The sequence below is a fragment of the Hemibagrus wyckioides genome, linkage group LG22 (genome assembly GCF_019097595.1).
Source record: "Hemibagrus wyckioides isolate EC202008001 linkage group LG22, SWU_Hwy_1.0, whole genome shotgun sequence".
NCBI lineage: Eukaryota > Metazoa > Chordata > Actinopteri > Siluriformes > Bagridae > Hemibagrus > Hemibagrus wyckioides.
Window position 1 is genome coordinate 6,313,188 of NC_080731.1, and position 17,673 is coordinate 6,330,860.

Genomic DNA, 17,673 nt, shown 5'->3' on the forward strand with positions numbered 1-17,673 from the left:
GTGTACAGGGAGTGTGGATCCGATTGGGACGCGGTGTTGGTGCGGCGCTTTTCTATGCGGCGACGTGGCGCGCTGTTGCTCCTTCCTTAAGAAAAAAAAAAGTACTGGAAATAGAGTTTAATAGAATTTCCATTTATTCCCCAAAGATTGTGTTGCAGCCTTTTTCAGCTCATTTTTTTTTAACCACGGGATTGTATGAGTCACCTGAGCAGCTGGAGCCACAGTTCCTCAAACTCTGGTTGCTATAATGAGGTTTCCAGGGGTGGCTAATGTATTGCTCATGCAGCATTATAATCATGCATTATTGTGTGGTCTTTACAGACTGCTGTATTATGCAAATAAATCTAAAAGTTTTACTATCCAATCTAAACTAATCCAGATCTGTGGGTGTTTTATGAATCACAGCACCCATGAAGGTCAATTTTTAACCATGTCTGATCAAAGGTTTACTAATGTCCTCCAAAGAATATTAATATGTAGTGCTTATACTTATACTTATACCTTATACTTTGCTTGCGAATTCGGTGGTGGTATTAATGAATTACAGATCCAGTTGCAGATATTATTTTCAGCTTTAGCAGTCTCTGCATGGGTTTTGATCTCAGGAGGCTTTTAGGAAGGAATGAGTAAAGAGGATGGAGTATATAAACGTATATTTAAGATGGCATCTCAGGAATTTGTGGATTTACCACTGAGTGAGGAGTGTGTCTGGATAGTGAATCACTCGAACTTACAGGGGTCGTTTGGATATACTCCAGACGCTGACTTTAAAGGTTCTGCCAAAAACGCAATTTCCATCTACAAGTTTGTCCAGAATGTAGCCGAGCAGCCAGGGTGTTTAGTTTGCTTCCAATCCATTTGGAACAATGCTATTATTCAAAGGGTGCACAGCAGGTAATGATGTGGTCTCACTGCTCTAAAGTTTGATTCTGAGCTCAGGTTATTCTCTCTGTGGATTTTTTGCACAATTTTCCCTTTTCCATGTTGATTTTCTGATCATTCTTACAAAGGTTCCCTTTCCCACTGTTCAGAAAACATCCAAATGGCTCAAAGTTGACCCTACTTGTGAGCAGTTGAGAAAATGGGTGTGTCTGAGATGCCTGAGATAGATGGAGGTTCCATTTCATGTAGAGTGTCTGTATGTACCATGTACCCTGACCCTGAATTATTATGTCCAACTGTGTCGAGTTTTGCCCCAGTTTGGAACTATCTGAATCTGAGAACAATGCCAAACTATGTTCTGAAAAAGAAAGTCCATTCCAACTTCCATAATTCCTGCTAAAACTCAGACTTTTGTCCAGTTTTACTGATAACAGTATGAAATATGTTGTCAGAAACCACATAAGTATGCAGTTTATGAGACTTAATGAGGTTCGAGGCAATATACAATGAGTGCATTGCAATATCTGTGAGTGAATGAATGAATGTAAATGGAGACCATAAGCGTCTCATAAAGTTAAAAAGTTTTGACACCAACCACCCTTGGATAATTCTGGAAAAGAAGGAAATTATGAAAACGTATTTTTTGGCCCATTTTTTGCCTTTATAAATGGAAACAGAAGTGGGGGTTTGTTGGGATGCAGGTTCAGAAGCCACTTCCTGTCCTTGATATGACTGGATATGGTCCAGAACGTTGGGAATATGCCGAACATTTACAGTGTTTTCTTCAGTATTCGTTCACACCACAAAATCTAAGAATACGCTGCAATAAATACTTATTCTGCCCATCATCTGTTAGCTTAGACAACGAGGTCATTTTCCCGAGAAGGAAAGGAATAGAAGCTGACTAACACTTCCTGTGTAGTTACCCAAGAGCTTTCAGTATTTTTTTTTTTTATTTTACACAAAGCACTCATTACTCCGAGATTAGGCCGAATCTAATTTGGAGCTTGTTAGGCTGGAATTTACCTCCATATGCAGCTTTAAAAGGTCACAGGTCAAAAGTAAGGCAGAGCTCGGACAGGAAATACCACAGTAGCATGTTTGCCCCAAGGCCAAATGTTTTTCGCGAGGCACTAGCGGGGAGGGGGTGTGTTGCTTCATGAAGCAGACCGTCTCTGCGTGCGCATAGTGCTTGCTAAATGTTGGACATCTTATGCAACACCATGTTGCGACGAGATCATCCCCTCCCCCATAGTCACTTTTATCTGTATGGCCCTCAAAATGTAGGAAAATTGCCGTGTTTTGTTCATTTTTGTCCAGTGAGCAAATTCTTAGTCACCCACAGGGCTGACTGGAAATCACTCAAAAATGACATGCTGTAGAAATCATTGAGCTGGAATGTCGAAAGAAATGTAGCCTCTAAACCAAGAAGGAGGATCACGAGTAGAAGAAACGGGAACCAACCATGCCATGTCTACCTCAGATAGCATCTTCATTGATGTATGTCAGCGTATTGTGTACAGAAGTTTCCGTGGTGAGGTCAAGCTTGTGCTCAGCAGTGGAGTCAGCACTGATGAGGCTCTCAGGACAATTAGCACATGTGTGGAGCTCAGCAAATTAATAAGCAAGCATCCGGACAAAACAAGGCCACCATTAAGCAGCTGATAAGCACCGGCTCCTGAAAGAGAAGAATGATCAGGAGATTTTATTTCCTGTGTGGAATTTGGTGTTAGCTTCAGTTTGTCAGTGCTAAAATGGTTGCCCCATTGCTGGCTGGCCGTTTCTGTGCTTTAAAACAAGAGGTAATTTTAATCGTAATTCGATTGATTATGCTATCTGGTTACTAGCAGTTAACTGGAAATCCTCCACACGTGCTGATCTATCATTTTTCTGCATTTCTGTAAAAAAAAAATTATCGTGGTGGGGTGCTAGGGGTCTGGGGCTAACCTACAGATGCTTTGGTTAAAGCCTGAAACTCCATTTGGGATTTCCTGCTTGCGCAGAGAGCTGAGCTCAAGCTTGAAAATGAATTAAACAGCACATGGACGCTCAGTTTGCTGACTGCAGTCATTCTACAGGATCCACAGACTCATTAGAGAATACTTCTGAAAATATCGTTCTTAGCCATTAAAAATATTTTTAATGGCTATAATAAACATCTCCATTATATTCCCAGTGGTGATTAGTAATGGACCATTAGGAACAATGGTAAACAATTGGTCTTGGGGAACAATGGTGATTAGTTATTGGAAGTAATAGTGAGGAGTGTTCGGTTGTCAAGAACAATGGTGATTAGTTACTGGAAGTAATAGTGACAGTGGGGATTAGTTATTGAGATTTTTAATTTGGTTGTTGGGAACAATGGTGATTAGTTATTGGGAGTAATTGTGAGCTGGTTGTTGGGTAATTCTATTCATTGATTGGTCATTAGGAACAATGGTGATCTGTGATTGGTTGTTGTGAACAATGTGGTGATCCGTGATTGGTTGTTGGGAGGAATGCTATTCAGTGATTGGTCACTCGGAAAACAATGGTAATCAGTTATTGGGCATTATGAACAATAGTGATCAGTGATGGGTTGTTGGGAACAGTTCTGTTCAGTGATTGGTCATTGGGCACAGGGTTGGTTAGTGATTGATTATTGAGAATATTGGTGATCGGTGATGGGTAGTAGGGAACAGTGTTGATTAATGAGCCTTATTGACTGCAGGAGTGTCACCGGCATCAGTCTCTATATCTGTCTCTAGGCTGTTATTTATTTATTTATTTATTTATTTATTTATTTATTTATTTATTTATTTAAAACAAACTCACTAATGGTAGAAAGTTGCCTGTTCAGCTTTTCTTAGGACTACAGTAGTATAAAAAGTCTTGGTTTTAAATGGGGAAAAAATGTGACCCGTGTCATGTTTACACATTTGACCCAATCGCTGGTCTATACGTATAATCAGCCAACCCCGAGGAATTAAACATTTCAACCATTTTTGTGTACAGGACTAAATGTAACTGGCATGAGAAATGCCTGTTCTTGCTGAGAGTATGAGAGTAGATCTACGTGCAGGGTGGGTGGGCCAGCACAGTGCTCCAAATGGTGCGTAGGTTATTACAGTCTCAGTTGGGATGATTATTCTATTTTCATAACATTTGTATAAATTGCGCAAGACGAGGAGGTGTGTGTGTGTGGGATCTGGGAACAAATGCAGATGAACACAGAGAGGATCTGTTTGTGTTTAGATTCACCTTTTGTTGTTAAAAGATCACTTGAATCACTTCCTGTGCTGGAAATGGTCCTTGTTAGCACTGGATAGTGTTAGGAAGGCAGAAAGTGTGTCAGTGAGTAACCAAAATATCACATGAATCTAAGTCACTTTGTGACACACACACACACACACTCTTTTGGGCTCTCCCATTCCCGAGGCCCTTCACATGAATGCTTTGTAATACTGTTTATTGTCCTCCAGTACTTTTATAACTCAAGCCCTATTTTGTATTCACCATACGGAATAAATGCAGCGCCCTCTGTAAATATTGGCACCCTTTATGAAAATGAAGACAAATGAATATATAAAGAATAACACATGCAAGTATTGCCTCTAAATTAACTGCACCCTGACAATTTATTAAAAAAAATGAACCTTTTCAAGGGTTCTCACACTTGTAAAGGGTTTCTACTTAAACTAAATCCTAATTGGATTCTTAGCATATTAGTTGGAATGTTCTCAGAAAGGAAAACTCGGTTGTGAGGGTTCTCAGTATTCCAAAGTGGTTCTACTTGAGACCTTTTCTAAAAGAAAGAAACTATTATAGGGTTGCATCTTTAACTAGATCTACTTTGAGACTTATCCCAAAAGGGAACCTCTGATTTATTTTATGCAGAAACCTTTTTTGAAAAGAGAGATGATCCACTTGGCATGAGAAACAGAAAAAGATGCAGGATGAACTCCTGCACCGAGTCCTAGGCCTTGTGTCCCGGGTTTTTCTGTGTTCCTGAATGTTTGACTAGTGCTGTCAGTGACGCTCTCAATCATCCTCTATAAAAGCAACACTATCAGAGAACTGACTGTTTTAAAGAACTGTCTAAATCACTGAGGCCTGGTTTCATTCTCAGCCAACAGTCACACAGCTCGGGGCTCAGAGAACCTGATGGAGAGGTTTGGAGACGTTTGGCTCTGTACATGGGAAAGCTGTTTGACAACACTCCGGTATTTGTCTTACATTTATCTAAGGTGACGAGATTTCATTAGTGTAGCCCCGTTCTCGCCTTAAGTAGACAGAGCAAGCCGTTTTGTGTGGGATTTGCAGCGCGATGGTTAACACACCGAGCAGACATTTCACGCAAACATCCTGTGTGATCACCATGAACCATGACTGAGTTATCCTTTTAGATACCTCTCTCCCACTTCAAGACACACACACACACACACACACACACACATACTCTCTGCATGAACCTAATGCCATATATGGCTTAAGGAACCATTTCCAGACTCTTATAGGGAAATTCTTACAAAAACCTAATGTTTTTATTATAACGTTCTAACAATAAAAAGCTGTTTAATATTTAAGACATATTAATATTGCCAGCCTTTTTTTTTCAAAATGTAAGATCTTATATATTGAAAGTTTGAGACTTCTATTCGAAGAAGCTTTTACCCATTCAGTCTTTTTAGTATTTTTCGAAACTGGTAAAATTTCAAAGCATTAACAATTGTACATTATGTATCAAGCCTTGTGACATCCATACTTACTTACTTACTTATTTATTTGTTTATTTATTTATATATTTATATGTAACATGGCCATGACTTAATAATTCATGTATAAGGCATAAAAATGAGAGCATTAAGTAGGAGGAGAGAGACAATTAAGTCATAGCAATTACTTAGGAACACAAAAGAATGATATCATTAAGTCAATGCCACAACTTAGTAACACAAATGCATAAGATTTTAAGTCTTGACCAAGTTGATCGAATGTAAGGGACCAGAGTAATGAAGTCATGTCCTGGCCAAGACTTAGTAACTGTTTCTTGTTAAAAGTCAGCTTTTTTAATCAGCATAAAAACTGAATATGTGTTTACTCAAGGCTTTATTTTTTGGCTATTGTCTATAGACCCATTGTCTATTTTATGTAGTTATAGTAAATTATCACTGATGTATCATATTTGTACAGTTTTGGGAAGTGGTGCTGAAACACAATAGCGATATTTTAGTGAAATTCTCTTCGTCCTCCTGCTCTCTGTGTAGGAGGAAACAAAAAAATCAGTCAGTACAGAAAACTTTGACTGAGAATCAAAGTTGGGATTTTAGACTAAAACAGGAGTTATCCAGAAAGGTCCAGCAGTGTGGGTGCAGGGTTTCGTTCCAACCAATCAGAAGCCACTCTCAGGTGTCGGATAAGTTTGGACGCCCTTGGACTAAACCTTTAAGTTCTGGTAGAGTTCAGGGACTTGTTGTTTACTTGTTCTGTTCTGGTTCATGCTTTCTTGGTACTGGATATTTGACGAGTATCTTTCCTCTGTTGTACATTATAGACATGCTGTATTTTGATATTTATTCTAAATGCCCTGGAGTATCCACTGAACTGAAGAGACGGACAGTTTTGCCACTTTCACTGGCCTCTTATGGGTTTCACAGTGCACTTAATTATACACTCCACCCTCACGGAGAAAGTATGATGGCTTGCACACATGCACTTCTCATGTCCGTGAAACATTTCATTATTTCAGAGTGATGAGTTTCCGAGCAGGTGGAATTTCTCTCATGTGTCTCTTAGCTTTATGTCTCTTTGGGGATTAGTCTCTGAATAAAGAGAAAGAAGCTTTGATGGTAAAAAGTGAGGCGTGTTTACCATAACAGTTGAGTCTTCAGGATATTGCCGAAGTAATAAAACACATGCACACAATAGGTTGTGATACTATCGTAAAATAATCAGTGACTGTCAAATATTCTAAAGTGATTTTATTTCTTTTGTACCACAGCATTTTGCACAAGAACAACCTGTTTTACTTTTAATAGTTATGTTTGACGTTGAACATCCTAGTCGTGACGCTAGTTTCTGTGGATTATAACAATTCTAAAGGATTTTTCTAGTTCAGGGGTAGGCAAGTTCGGTCGTAGAGAGCCGCAGTCCTGCAGATTTCAGCTCCAGCCCTGAAAAAAAAACTCACCTGCCTGTAGCCTTAGTAATCCTGAAGACCTTGATTAGCTTGTTCAGGTGTGTTTGATTAGGGTTGGAGCTGAGCTCTGCAGGATTATGGCTCTCTAGGACCGAACTTGCCTACCCCTGTTCTAGTTAATCAGATGCAAACAGCAGCATATCATGCAACACAGGAACCCGTATGTACCTCAGACTGACGCTGACCGCGAAGAATCTTTCCAAAAATTATTGAATGAACTTCTCCTAACAGAGAACACCGGTCACCACCGGTCAGTTTATTTTGAGCTGCTGTTATAGAAAAATGCATCAACACGTATCCACCAATCAGAATCATGCATTCAGGAGCGCTATGGGTTATGCAAATGTCTCGCAGTGTTGCTGTATGATCATGCCGAGAAAATCCTAGACACCAGTTGCAACAGGAAAAGTTTGATAGATGGGTGTTTACAGTTAAAAAAAAATCAACAACACAAAGATGGAGACATATTTTACAACTGGAAGATAAAAGGCAAATCCGTGTAAAGGAAGGCAATTAGGGTTAATGCCTTCTGATGTGGAGGGCATTTATTTATTTATTTTGCAGCCATAATTTGAGTCCACTTATCTCTTTAGGGGAGACGGACTCGGTTCATCATGGGTGTCTCGTAATTTCACCAATTTGCCGTCTCGTAGTTCCGGGCGTGACTAAGAGTTTACTACTACATACTAGAATAGTCAGAGTACAAAATGTGACCCTGGTGACCTTTTATCAGATCCTATCCTACAGACCCCCCCCACAACCGCATGCATACAGATTCCTGCTCTGTTTTCTCTCTCCTCTCTGTCCTGCATTCATCATGCTCCTCTCTTGCTGAAAGCATTTTAAACAAACGGGCAGGAATGTTCCCTCTCCCCCTCCCTGCACCCCCACCAGAGCCTACACCCTTTTAAGAGTGACGAGCTCCACGCAGATTTGGAACGTCTCCCATGTGAATCTGGGCCTTTTGCAGGAACACAAACAGGTTAATAAAGAGCTGGAACGGTTCCCAATGCCGACTCCAGTGTTGGCACAGTGACGCACACATGCGAGCGCCCTGAGCCGTGAAGCTCAAGCAGTGCAAACTGCTCTTTTTGATAAAATACAAAAAGCACAGTGTGAGTCGATGTTAATCTTTAACTCTTTCTGGATGACCTAAACCTACTGGTCAGTTGTTTTTAGTAAAACATTATTTCAATTTTATTTTTATCTGCACAGTTCTTCAGAAAGCTGATGGCGTGTTAAGATGGAAATTCCGTCCTTTACAATTTTGTCTGTGTGTGTTTTTGTGCAGCGAAAACAAGCGAAGTCCTGGGCGAGTTCGGGCGTCTCTACGAGCAGCAGTATGCCGTGGCGCTTTTTAACAAGGTTCGCTATGACGTGGAGGGAGGAGGAGGACCTCAGCCTCAGCTCCTGCACCGCAAGGTAACAGCTCCAGCTTCTCTAATCCTACTTTTCAATTTGTCATGACTTGTTAAGTGCGCTCCTTTTATTAAGCCAGGAAAAATCCTGAAATGCATCTATGCAAAGTTTTAGCTGCCTGGCTTTCTTTATCGACAGCACACCAGGATTAAATGTGTTGCTGTAAATGTTTCAGCGCTTAATGTGTATGGGCTCAGCGAATGATCTAATGAAATCTGCTGCAGAATCGGATGATAAGCTAGCTATCTAACTAATTTAGCAGATAACCAAAACAGGTTTAAAGGGTAGAGGGTTAAATTCCTGCACCTGCCCTGTGTGTGTGTGTGGAATTTGCAGGTTCTTTCTGGGCTTCAGGGGTTTCCTCGGGGTTCTCTGGTTCCCTCCCCTTAGCATCGCTAAATTGTCTGTAGTGTGTGTGATTGTGTACTGCGATAGGTTTGCCCCCCGTCCAGCATGTCCCCCGCCTTGTGTCCACAGTTAATAGACTTCAGGCTCCTTGTGACCTTGCGTATGATAAACACTATAGCAAATGGATGAAAGGATATATGGATATCTTATCAATAGTTTAGCACAAATTAAAAATTGCCCAATTCCTTTCTTAAAAAGCCTCAGATAACTCAACTAACATGACAAACTGGTTCCAACATTTTACCGTTAATGATTATTTATTGCTTTTAATAAATAACACAACTCAAAGGTAAGGTTAATAGCATGAACAGAAAGACGCATCTGTTTTGTGTTTGTCTTTGGCACTGAACGTTGTTTTCATCTCTCGACTTTTCTTTAAACAAGCCGTGTCGTCAGTTTGCTAATCGAGACTCATTAACATGAAAAAAGAAAAAGCTATGAAAATCTTGAGGTAACACCACTAGCTATTCTCTGGTCTGTTAAACCAAATAATTTACATAAATACTTGTGACCGAATAAACCACATCGCCACAATAAAGGATCTGCTCCAAAAGAAGTCAAGCTGGTTCAAGTTTAGAAAACTAAAGTTGCTGAACTTTGGACAAATTTTTACTTTGCCACCAAACCCCCAGTGTGCCAGACGATGACCTCTGCTCTATAGGCTAGCACTTTCAGTTAAACACAAGTCAGAATCCAAACTCTTGGTCCATCGACAATTCCCTGGTGATGGTCAATACCATGTCTTCTCTTCAGACTAAAGTTATAGGGTGGGATCGGGATTGCTCCAACATGTCCAGGTTGTGTATGTTTTGCACGTTAATGGCTTCTCCTTGGCTAAGAGAGCAGATATGTTGTGTATTTTAGTAATGTTCAAAAATGTAATAAAGAAATTAATTAGCATGGATAGTTTTTGAAATGGAATTTGCCTATAAATGTAATGTATTCCTATTGAAGGTACTTTACTCCATGAATGTTTGTGCATTTGAGCCAATGAGTGTGAGAGTGCATGAGTGCTAGTCACATGATTGGATGAAAGAAACCGTCAGTGGATGGTTGCACATTTACGTAAACACACCCGGGCCTAAAGTTCACCCAGTGCAAATGTTCCAGTGTACAGTTATAATTAGGAGAAAACAAAAGGGTTACTGTTTGTATATAATGCTTTCTGAAGTTAATAATAAAGAGGTAGATCAGGAAGACTGGAATTTTCTCTCATCTTTTCTCATGCAATGTCTCCAGGTGCCTCTAGAAAACAAGTCAATCTTCTCCGGGATGCTGCTTCAGTACATTGAGGAAAGCAAAAAATGGCGGAATCGCTTCCTCTTCGTCCCAGATTCGTACAGGATCAGCTTCTACGAAAACAAACAGGTAATCTGCATGTAGGTGGGTGGGAGGACAATTTACAAACTGGGACGATCACTGAATTGAATATACAGTCCACATATATACACACAGGGGACAATGGGATAGTGTGATAACCATGAGCTGTGAGAAGTGCTTCAGTAGATGCTTCAAGTCTCTGGACCTGTTCTGGAGCGATGTAAAATTTGGAATTTTAATGATGGTGGTTGTGAGTGCTGTCTAGCATTGGGTTGACAATTGGTCAGTATAAAGGACAAAACATAAATTTGATGCTTTCTGTGAGTCTATGCGCTCTGTGTTCGGGGGTGGAGTCATTGTGGAAGAGACCACACCCATCATCCCATCAGGAGAGAAAAGTTTTAGTAGCAGAATAAAAGTGATCTGTAAGAAGATTTGGTGTTGGACTAAAGAGATAAGTGGACTCGAATTATGGCAGCAAAATAAATAAATGGCCCAACAACATAATGTATTAGATTTAATTTGTTCTTTTATTATTATCAGGTTAAAAATTGTGAAATGTCTCCGTCTTTGTAGTGTGTGTAAACGCCCATCTATCAATCTTTTCCTGTTGCAACTGGCGTTTTATTAAGTCTAGTATAAAATCATGCACCATTGTTGGCTGAAGGGTCATACAAGGATGCCAAAAAAACAAAAGACCTTTAAGTCTTTTTTTTTTTCCTGAAAACCCCGGTTTATTTATGTCATAGTCATCCCGGATGCAGCAGTGTAACGTTACACGACGCTAATTCAATCATTTCGTTTGTTGAGCAACCGGCTAAGCCAACAAGGAACCAACTCCAGCTCATCCCGCTGTAGCAATGTTTTAATTCACTTCTGTAAACATTGCATTGTGTGACTTCAGCGTTCATTATTACAGTGTATCAGTGCTCACAAAGTCACCTGGTCTACCCTGTCATTTCCTCCTCTGTAAAAGAACACGGCATAAACAAAAGAGCACAGGAACCACAATAACATTGCTTATTGTCTCGTTCTAGACAGTCCTTTCCAGAATTATTGGCCCCCTTGGTAGAGATGGTCATGAAAATGTCCAGACCTTTTCTTAAACTGAAAAATCTTTTCTGATGTAAATATATTATAACAATATAAATATATATTCACCTGTAAACATTTTAGGAAAAAAATAAAATAAAGGGCATGTTTTAAAATCGGAGCATTCAGCAACACTTGTCCATGGGTTCCTGTGTCACTTGGGAGTGAATATGAGGTGACACAGAGGACAAATTTGTTTAGAGCAGAAGTGTCCAATCTTATCCGGGAAAAAGGGACGGTGTGGGTGCAGGGTTTTACTCCGACCAAGCAGAAGCCACACCTGAGTCTACTGTAAGCCAAGATAAACTGATTTAATACCGGTGGAATCAGGTGTGGCTCCTGATTGACTGGAATGAAAACCTGCGCCCACAGCGGCCCTTGGTGGATAAGATTGGACACCACTGGATAAGAAAATGCACAAATGAAAAGAGGCAAAAGTTATGCTGAAGTTTAAAGGATCTGTGTGGTAAGGGATCTGTAATGAAAAGTGTATTTTTGCCCTTGTCCACAATAAGGAGCTTAGTTGGAGAGGAAACCATTTTTCAGTTCAGTTCAATTATATTTGTATATTGCTTTAACAATGAACATTGTCTCAAAGCATCTTTACAGAAATATAAAAAATAGAAATCACAAAATTTATTTAAATTTATATTTAGCCCTAATCAGCAATCCTGAGGCAGGATGAGGGTTAGAGACGTTTTTGGAGTCAACATATCTCCACATCTACAATTCATGCCAAAATAATACAACATTTGGGAGGTGAAATGAAGCCTGAAGAAGCCTCTTTGATCTAATTGCAAACTGGCGGTAGTAGCTCAAGTGGTTAAGGCTCTGGGTTGCTGATGGTAAGGTCAGGGTTCAAGCTGCCGTACCAGCAGGCTGCCAGCATTGGGCCTTTGAGCAGGGCCCTTAACCATCTTTGTTCCAGGTGTGCTGCTTCATGGCTGACCCTGTGCTCTGACCCCAACTTCCTAAGCTGGGATATGCGAAGAAAGAATTTCACTGTGCTGTATTTTATATCTGACAAAAATAAAAGTCTTCTCCTTCTTCTAATAAGTGCCTAGACTTTCTAGATATTTCAAGTAAAGCTTTTTGGAAACAAACAAAAATGCTGGAGGATTAAATATAAAAAGAAGGATGATTATACTGGAAAGAACCTAATCCCCATTGTTAAATGTGGTGTTAGGTTATTGCTCTTTCAAAGGCTCCATGAAGTATCAGGAGATTAAATAAAAATATGTCTCCTTCAGCCAAGAAGTGGGTCGTGTTTACATCATCCATCAAAACAGTCATTCAGAAAGTACAAATCCACGCAAAAATCACAAAAAACTTTTGACAAGGCTGCTCCAAGCCTCCTCACTGTATAACCTAAACCTTATTGAAGAAGCTGTGGGGTGAGCTGAGTCTGCAAAGGATCCTGGGGGATATGGAAAGATTTTGTACTTAGAAGCGGTCTCGGGTCTCAGATCCCATCAAACATTAGACGAAGACTCCTTGATGTTGATAAAGCTTAAATGCCTGACTTCATGTAATTGACTCACCTGATTGTGTTTAATTTATTTGAATAAAATAAATGATTATATATCTTTTATGTATTTCAAAGTCCCCTCATTTTCTGTGCATAATTAAACCACAAGTAATTTTTTATGCAACTATATATATAATAATAATTTATTTATTTGGTTTTATTTGTATCCAGGCCCATGATCGAGGCCTTCATCCCAAAGGAAGCATCAACTGTGCTGGTTTCAAAGTGCTGAAGTCAATGGAGAAGTACCTGGAGCTCCTGGACACCAGCCTTCCTGGTAAGGCACTGGAGAGAAAGAAAATTCCCTTAACAATCTGTGCCTGCTTGCTAGCAATGTTGCTGTCTGTGTTAACCAGGCACTAGTAGGGAAACTGATAGTATACTCAAGATAGGAACCCCTACTAGTGACCAAGGTAAAGTGACTTGAGTGAAGAAAGCTGAAAATTGCTAGTGAGGTAACTGGGAGAAGAAATAGTGAGTAAGTGAAGTCCAGGTAATGTAGTAGGTAATCGTATTGGAATGTGGCCCTTGACTCCTTCTACTCTGGCTGAAGCTGTTGTAATGGGGTTTCGTTACACATCTTGTTGGAGATTTTCATTCATTTATTTCATGTTTCTTTGTGTTTCCCCCCAAGATGTAAAAGCCAAAGTAAGCAGTTCTCCCTTCCTGAAATGTGCCACTCAGTACCCGGTTATCCTGTGGCACCCGTACGGACGCCATCACTACTTCTGTGCAGCCACGGAGAAAGAGCAGGAGAAGTGGCACGCTGTGTTTCAGGATTGCGTCCGTCATACCAACAACGGTGAGTCACTGAGGGGGAAAAAACAGTGGAGACCTCTTCATTCATGTGTCTACATACCCAGATTTGAGTCCTCTGTGAATCCCATGTGTAAAGACCTCTTGACTGCTTGTCACATTTCATCCTGCCCCTTTACAGCTATGAAAATTAATCAAATAGGGCAGACAATTGATTACGGTGATGATGCTGGATTATGTTACAGGCCACAGGAGCTTTATGACAGCAGGGAAATGTGATCAGAGCTCTGCATACAGTAAAAAACATTCCTTTCACATGCTGGAGAATAGAAAGAATTCTGTAGCTCAAGGCAGAGAGAGAGAGAGAAATAATGAGGATGATTATGATATCATCAAATACTCTAAGCATGCAGGAATTGGAGCTTTTTTGTATTGTCACCTCTAAAATGTCATTTGTTATACTAACATTACATTATGAAATGTTTTGCTTTTAAATATAAAGTGAATCTGACACCTTTTATACCCTAAACTATGACTCTACACTCCTCATAGGCTTTATTAGGAACTCATTCTAGCATTTATGTAATGGGGCAATCATGTGGCAGCAGAGCAATACAAAAAATCCTACAGAGTTTTTCATATGAAACATCACAGTGGGGGGGGGGGGGGAATGTGACTTTGACCATGGCATGGTTGCTGGTGCCAGACAGGCTGGTCTGAATATCTCAGAAACATCCAGTAAGCACCAGTTCTGGGGACGTCAGAGGAGATTAGACAGTTTTGAGCTGGCAGTAAATCTAATAATCACCTTTTACAACTGTGCTGAGCAGAAAAGCATCTCAGTATGCACAACATACATCAACAGCATTCAATAGCAGAAGACCACAACAAGTTCCAGTCCTGTCAGCTAGGAAAAGTGGGCACGGGCTCACTGAAACTGGACAGGTGACATTTTTACAAACTGCCCACAGTGTTTTTTTGGAGTTCCTTTTAATTTCCTGTCCTGTCAAACCAGTCTGGCCATTCTTCTCTGACCTCACTTTTATTAGCAAGCGGTTTCACTGGATGTTTTATTTTAGAATTGCACCATTCTGTGTAAACCCTACAGACTCCTTGAAAATCCCAGGACCTCAGCAGTTACTGAAATGGAGGATGTGGTAGCCTAGTGGTTGGAAGGTTGTGAGTTTGAATAGCAAGGTTCAACCAAGATTAACCAAAAAAGCAAGATTAACCCTCTCTGCTCCAGGGGCGCCGTATCATGGCTGACCCTGCGCTCTGACCCCAACCTCCAAGGATGGGATATGCGAAGAAAGAATTTCACTGTGCAGTAATGTATATGTGACAAATAAAGGCTGTTTCATTTCATTCAAGGCCTTTAACCTTCAATTGCTCTGTTGTATAAAATGAGATAAAATCTAAATCGCTTTGGATAAGGGCTGCCAAATGCCAGAAATGTAAATATTTAACAACCACCAAAACTAGACAACGGTCAGAGTCCCTGAGATCACATGTTTTATTTTCCCTCATTCTGATGTTTAATAAGAAGAAGCTCTTGACATGTTTCTGCATGACTGTATGTAATGCTAATCTCTCCTGCTTCATGATTGCCTGACTGGATAATAAACTGGACTGTGTGTGTGTGTGTGTATGTGTGTGTATATATATATATATATATATATATATATATATATATATATATATATATATATATATATATATATAAAATGTATATGTGTGTGTATATATATGTATATATACAGCATAGTTTTTGTTAAACTCTCATTAATGTAGTTTTTCTAATATATAAACAGTAAATCAGTTACACATTTAGCTCTATTCGGGGCCTTTGTGTGTTAATATCCTGTCAACTCTGAATAAGAGACATTAAGGACGCTTAAAGTTAACAGTTTATGATGTAAGTATTCTCATAATATATAAAAGAAATAATGTTGTTAAATACGGAATAACTGCTTGGTGGGCGGGGCCTCAGAAAATCCAGAGAGACTGTAGACTAAGGATGAAATAAAGATAGATGGAATGATTTGGTTAAGATTGAGTTTGTAAAGTTATTTGTTAAACACCTAACAAATCAAATGAAGATTATATGAGAAATAATATTTGCTTTTAGGCAGTCAGCATTTTGTTAAGCCAGAATGATTGAGATCTATGGAAAATGGAACCATTACAGTGTTTAGACTACAAAGGTCATCATTTCTCTCTCTCTCGCTCGTGCTCTCTCTCTCTCTCTCTCTCTCTCTCGGTCACTCTGTCTTTCCGCTTGCGAAAGTGATCATTTTATCTTGTCAGCACATGGTGTTTGGGGAATCTTGGCCCACTGTGTTGTAAGTCTTGTTATTGTTACTGAGACACTTTTCTGAATTGCCTCCTGCTCTGTCAGTGTGCTGACTGACGGCGGTTTTTTCTGCTTAACTCCGTCATACCACATAAACAAGCCCACACTTGTCAACCGTACGTCTGAATATCTTTTCCCACATTTCATTTATTTAGAACTTTTACTTGGGGATTTCCTGACAGGTTTAGGGTTGTCGTTTTGCCTTTTTAGCTAACGTACCACAACACGTTAGCACAGTTCATTATTATAAACTATTTAAATGGTATAAAATTAATATATAATTTTTTTTTTTTTTTTTTTTGAAAAAATAAAACTGGGAATTGTTTTTACTTGATAATAAATATATTAAATAAATAAATAATAATATAATATTTTACACTAATCCAATCAGCAACATATTGAATTAATTGTACTTTTTATAATATAATAATACGGCCCATCTGTACTTATTTTAACACATTTCAATCATACTTGGTTACATTCAGCAATTACTCCTGTTTGTTTATTTATTTATTTAAAGATCTTTGAAACCAGGGTAGAGAAGACATTGTATGTTTGCATGTTTTGTATCTCTGTGTTGTGTGTGTTTTGTTGTGTGTGTGTGTTTTTGTTTGTACGTTATGTGTGTGTGGTTTTTACCCACATCATTCTTATTATGGCATCATTCAAACCTCGTGATATAATGCATGTGACTCGACATTGTTAACTGTGCCGTTTGTTCAGTCACGATGTAGATTAGAGTCGCATCACAGAGTCAGTGATATTAGAATTTAGGATTAAATCTAAAATCTAATAGCTCCACTACTGAAGCTATCAGAGCTGAGCTTTGCAGTATAAGCTGATCATCAGGCAGTGTATCAGCCTTATTAACCTTTACAGCATGTGTTTTTCAGGGAATTGTAACAACGTAAGAGAAAATACAAGCGCTGGCCTTTGTGTCTTACTGCGCTATAAATTCAAGAGCTGATTTTTTCCCCACGCTGTTTCTCTGCTGGAGTTCAGATTCCTTCATTCTGTTTGGGTGGGAGGCCACAGAGAAGGGAATGCATGCATGCTGGCTGGGTGTGTGTGTGTGTCTGTGTGTTTCTCTGTATGTCTGTCTGTGTTTGTGTGTGTGTTTGTGTGTATTTCTCTGTGTGTTTCAGTATGTTTGTCTCTCTCTCTCTCTCTCTCTCTCTCGCTCTCTCTCTGAGTCTGTGTGTATATGTATTTCTCTGTGTTTCCCTGTATGTTTCTGTGTCTGTGTTTCTCTGTGTGTGTGTGTGTGTCTATGTATTTCTCTGTGTGTTTCTCTATATGTTTCTGTGTGTCTGTGCTTCTCTATCTGTGTGTGTGTTTCTCTGTGTGTGTGTGTGTGCATGTATGCACTTTTATTTATTTATTTATTTGAAGGACGCATTTTCCCAAAAAAGGCCTGAAGTCAGATCTCAATTTCTCAGACCTTTTCTCTTTTTTTCCCCCACTCCTTTCTATTCTATCTTTTAATGACTTAAGGCTTCTTCCTGTTTAGGCTTCTCACTGCAATATTTGAATCCAAAAGATGATACAGCAGTCATCCTGACATCCTCTGAGTCTCTGCGTGGATCTTGCATGGATTTCATACTCTGATGCATTACGGCTGGATTCTTACATGCTTTTGTGAAAGAGGCTTAAGATCCATTGGAAAGATGTAAAGCACCTAATCTTGAAAGGAAAGATCTCAAATTTCTGTCTCTGTTTAGTAACTCGTGCCTGACT

At 39.5% G+C, this 17,673-nt stretch overlaps 1 protein-coding gene across 1 annotated transcript in view; it reads left to right on the forward strand.

Moving 5' to 3' along the window:
• niban2b (niban apoptosis regulator 2b) overlaps positions 1–17,673 on the forward strand; it is a 40,291-nt gene that overhangs the window by 538 nt on the left and 22,080 nt on the right. Inside the window, exons 2-5 of the mRNA XM_058375008.1 lie at positions 8,352–8,482; positions 10,127–10,255; positions 12,999–13,104; positions 13,462–13,629. Coding sequence (XP_058230991.1) covers positions 8,352–8,482; positions 10,127–10,255; positions 12,999–13,104; positions 13,462–13,629 — 534 coding nt within the window. The remainder of the gene's footprint in view (positions 1–8,351; positions 8,483–10,126; positions 10,256–12,998; positions 13,105–13,461; positions 13,630–17,673) is intronic.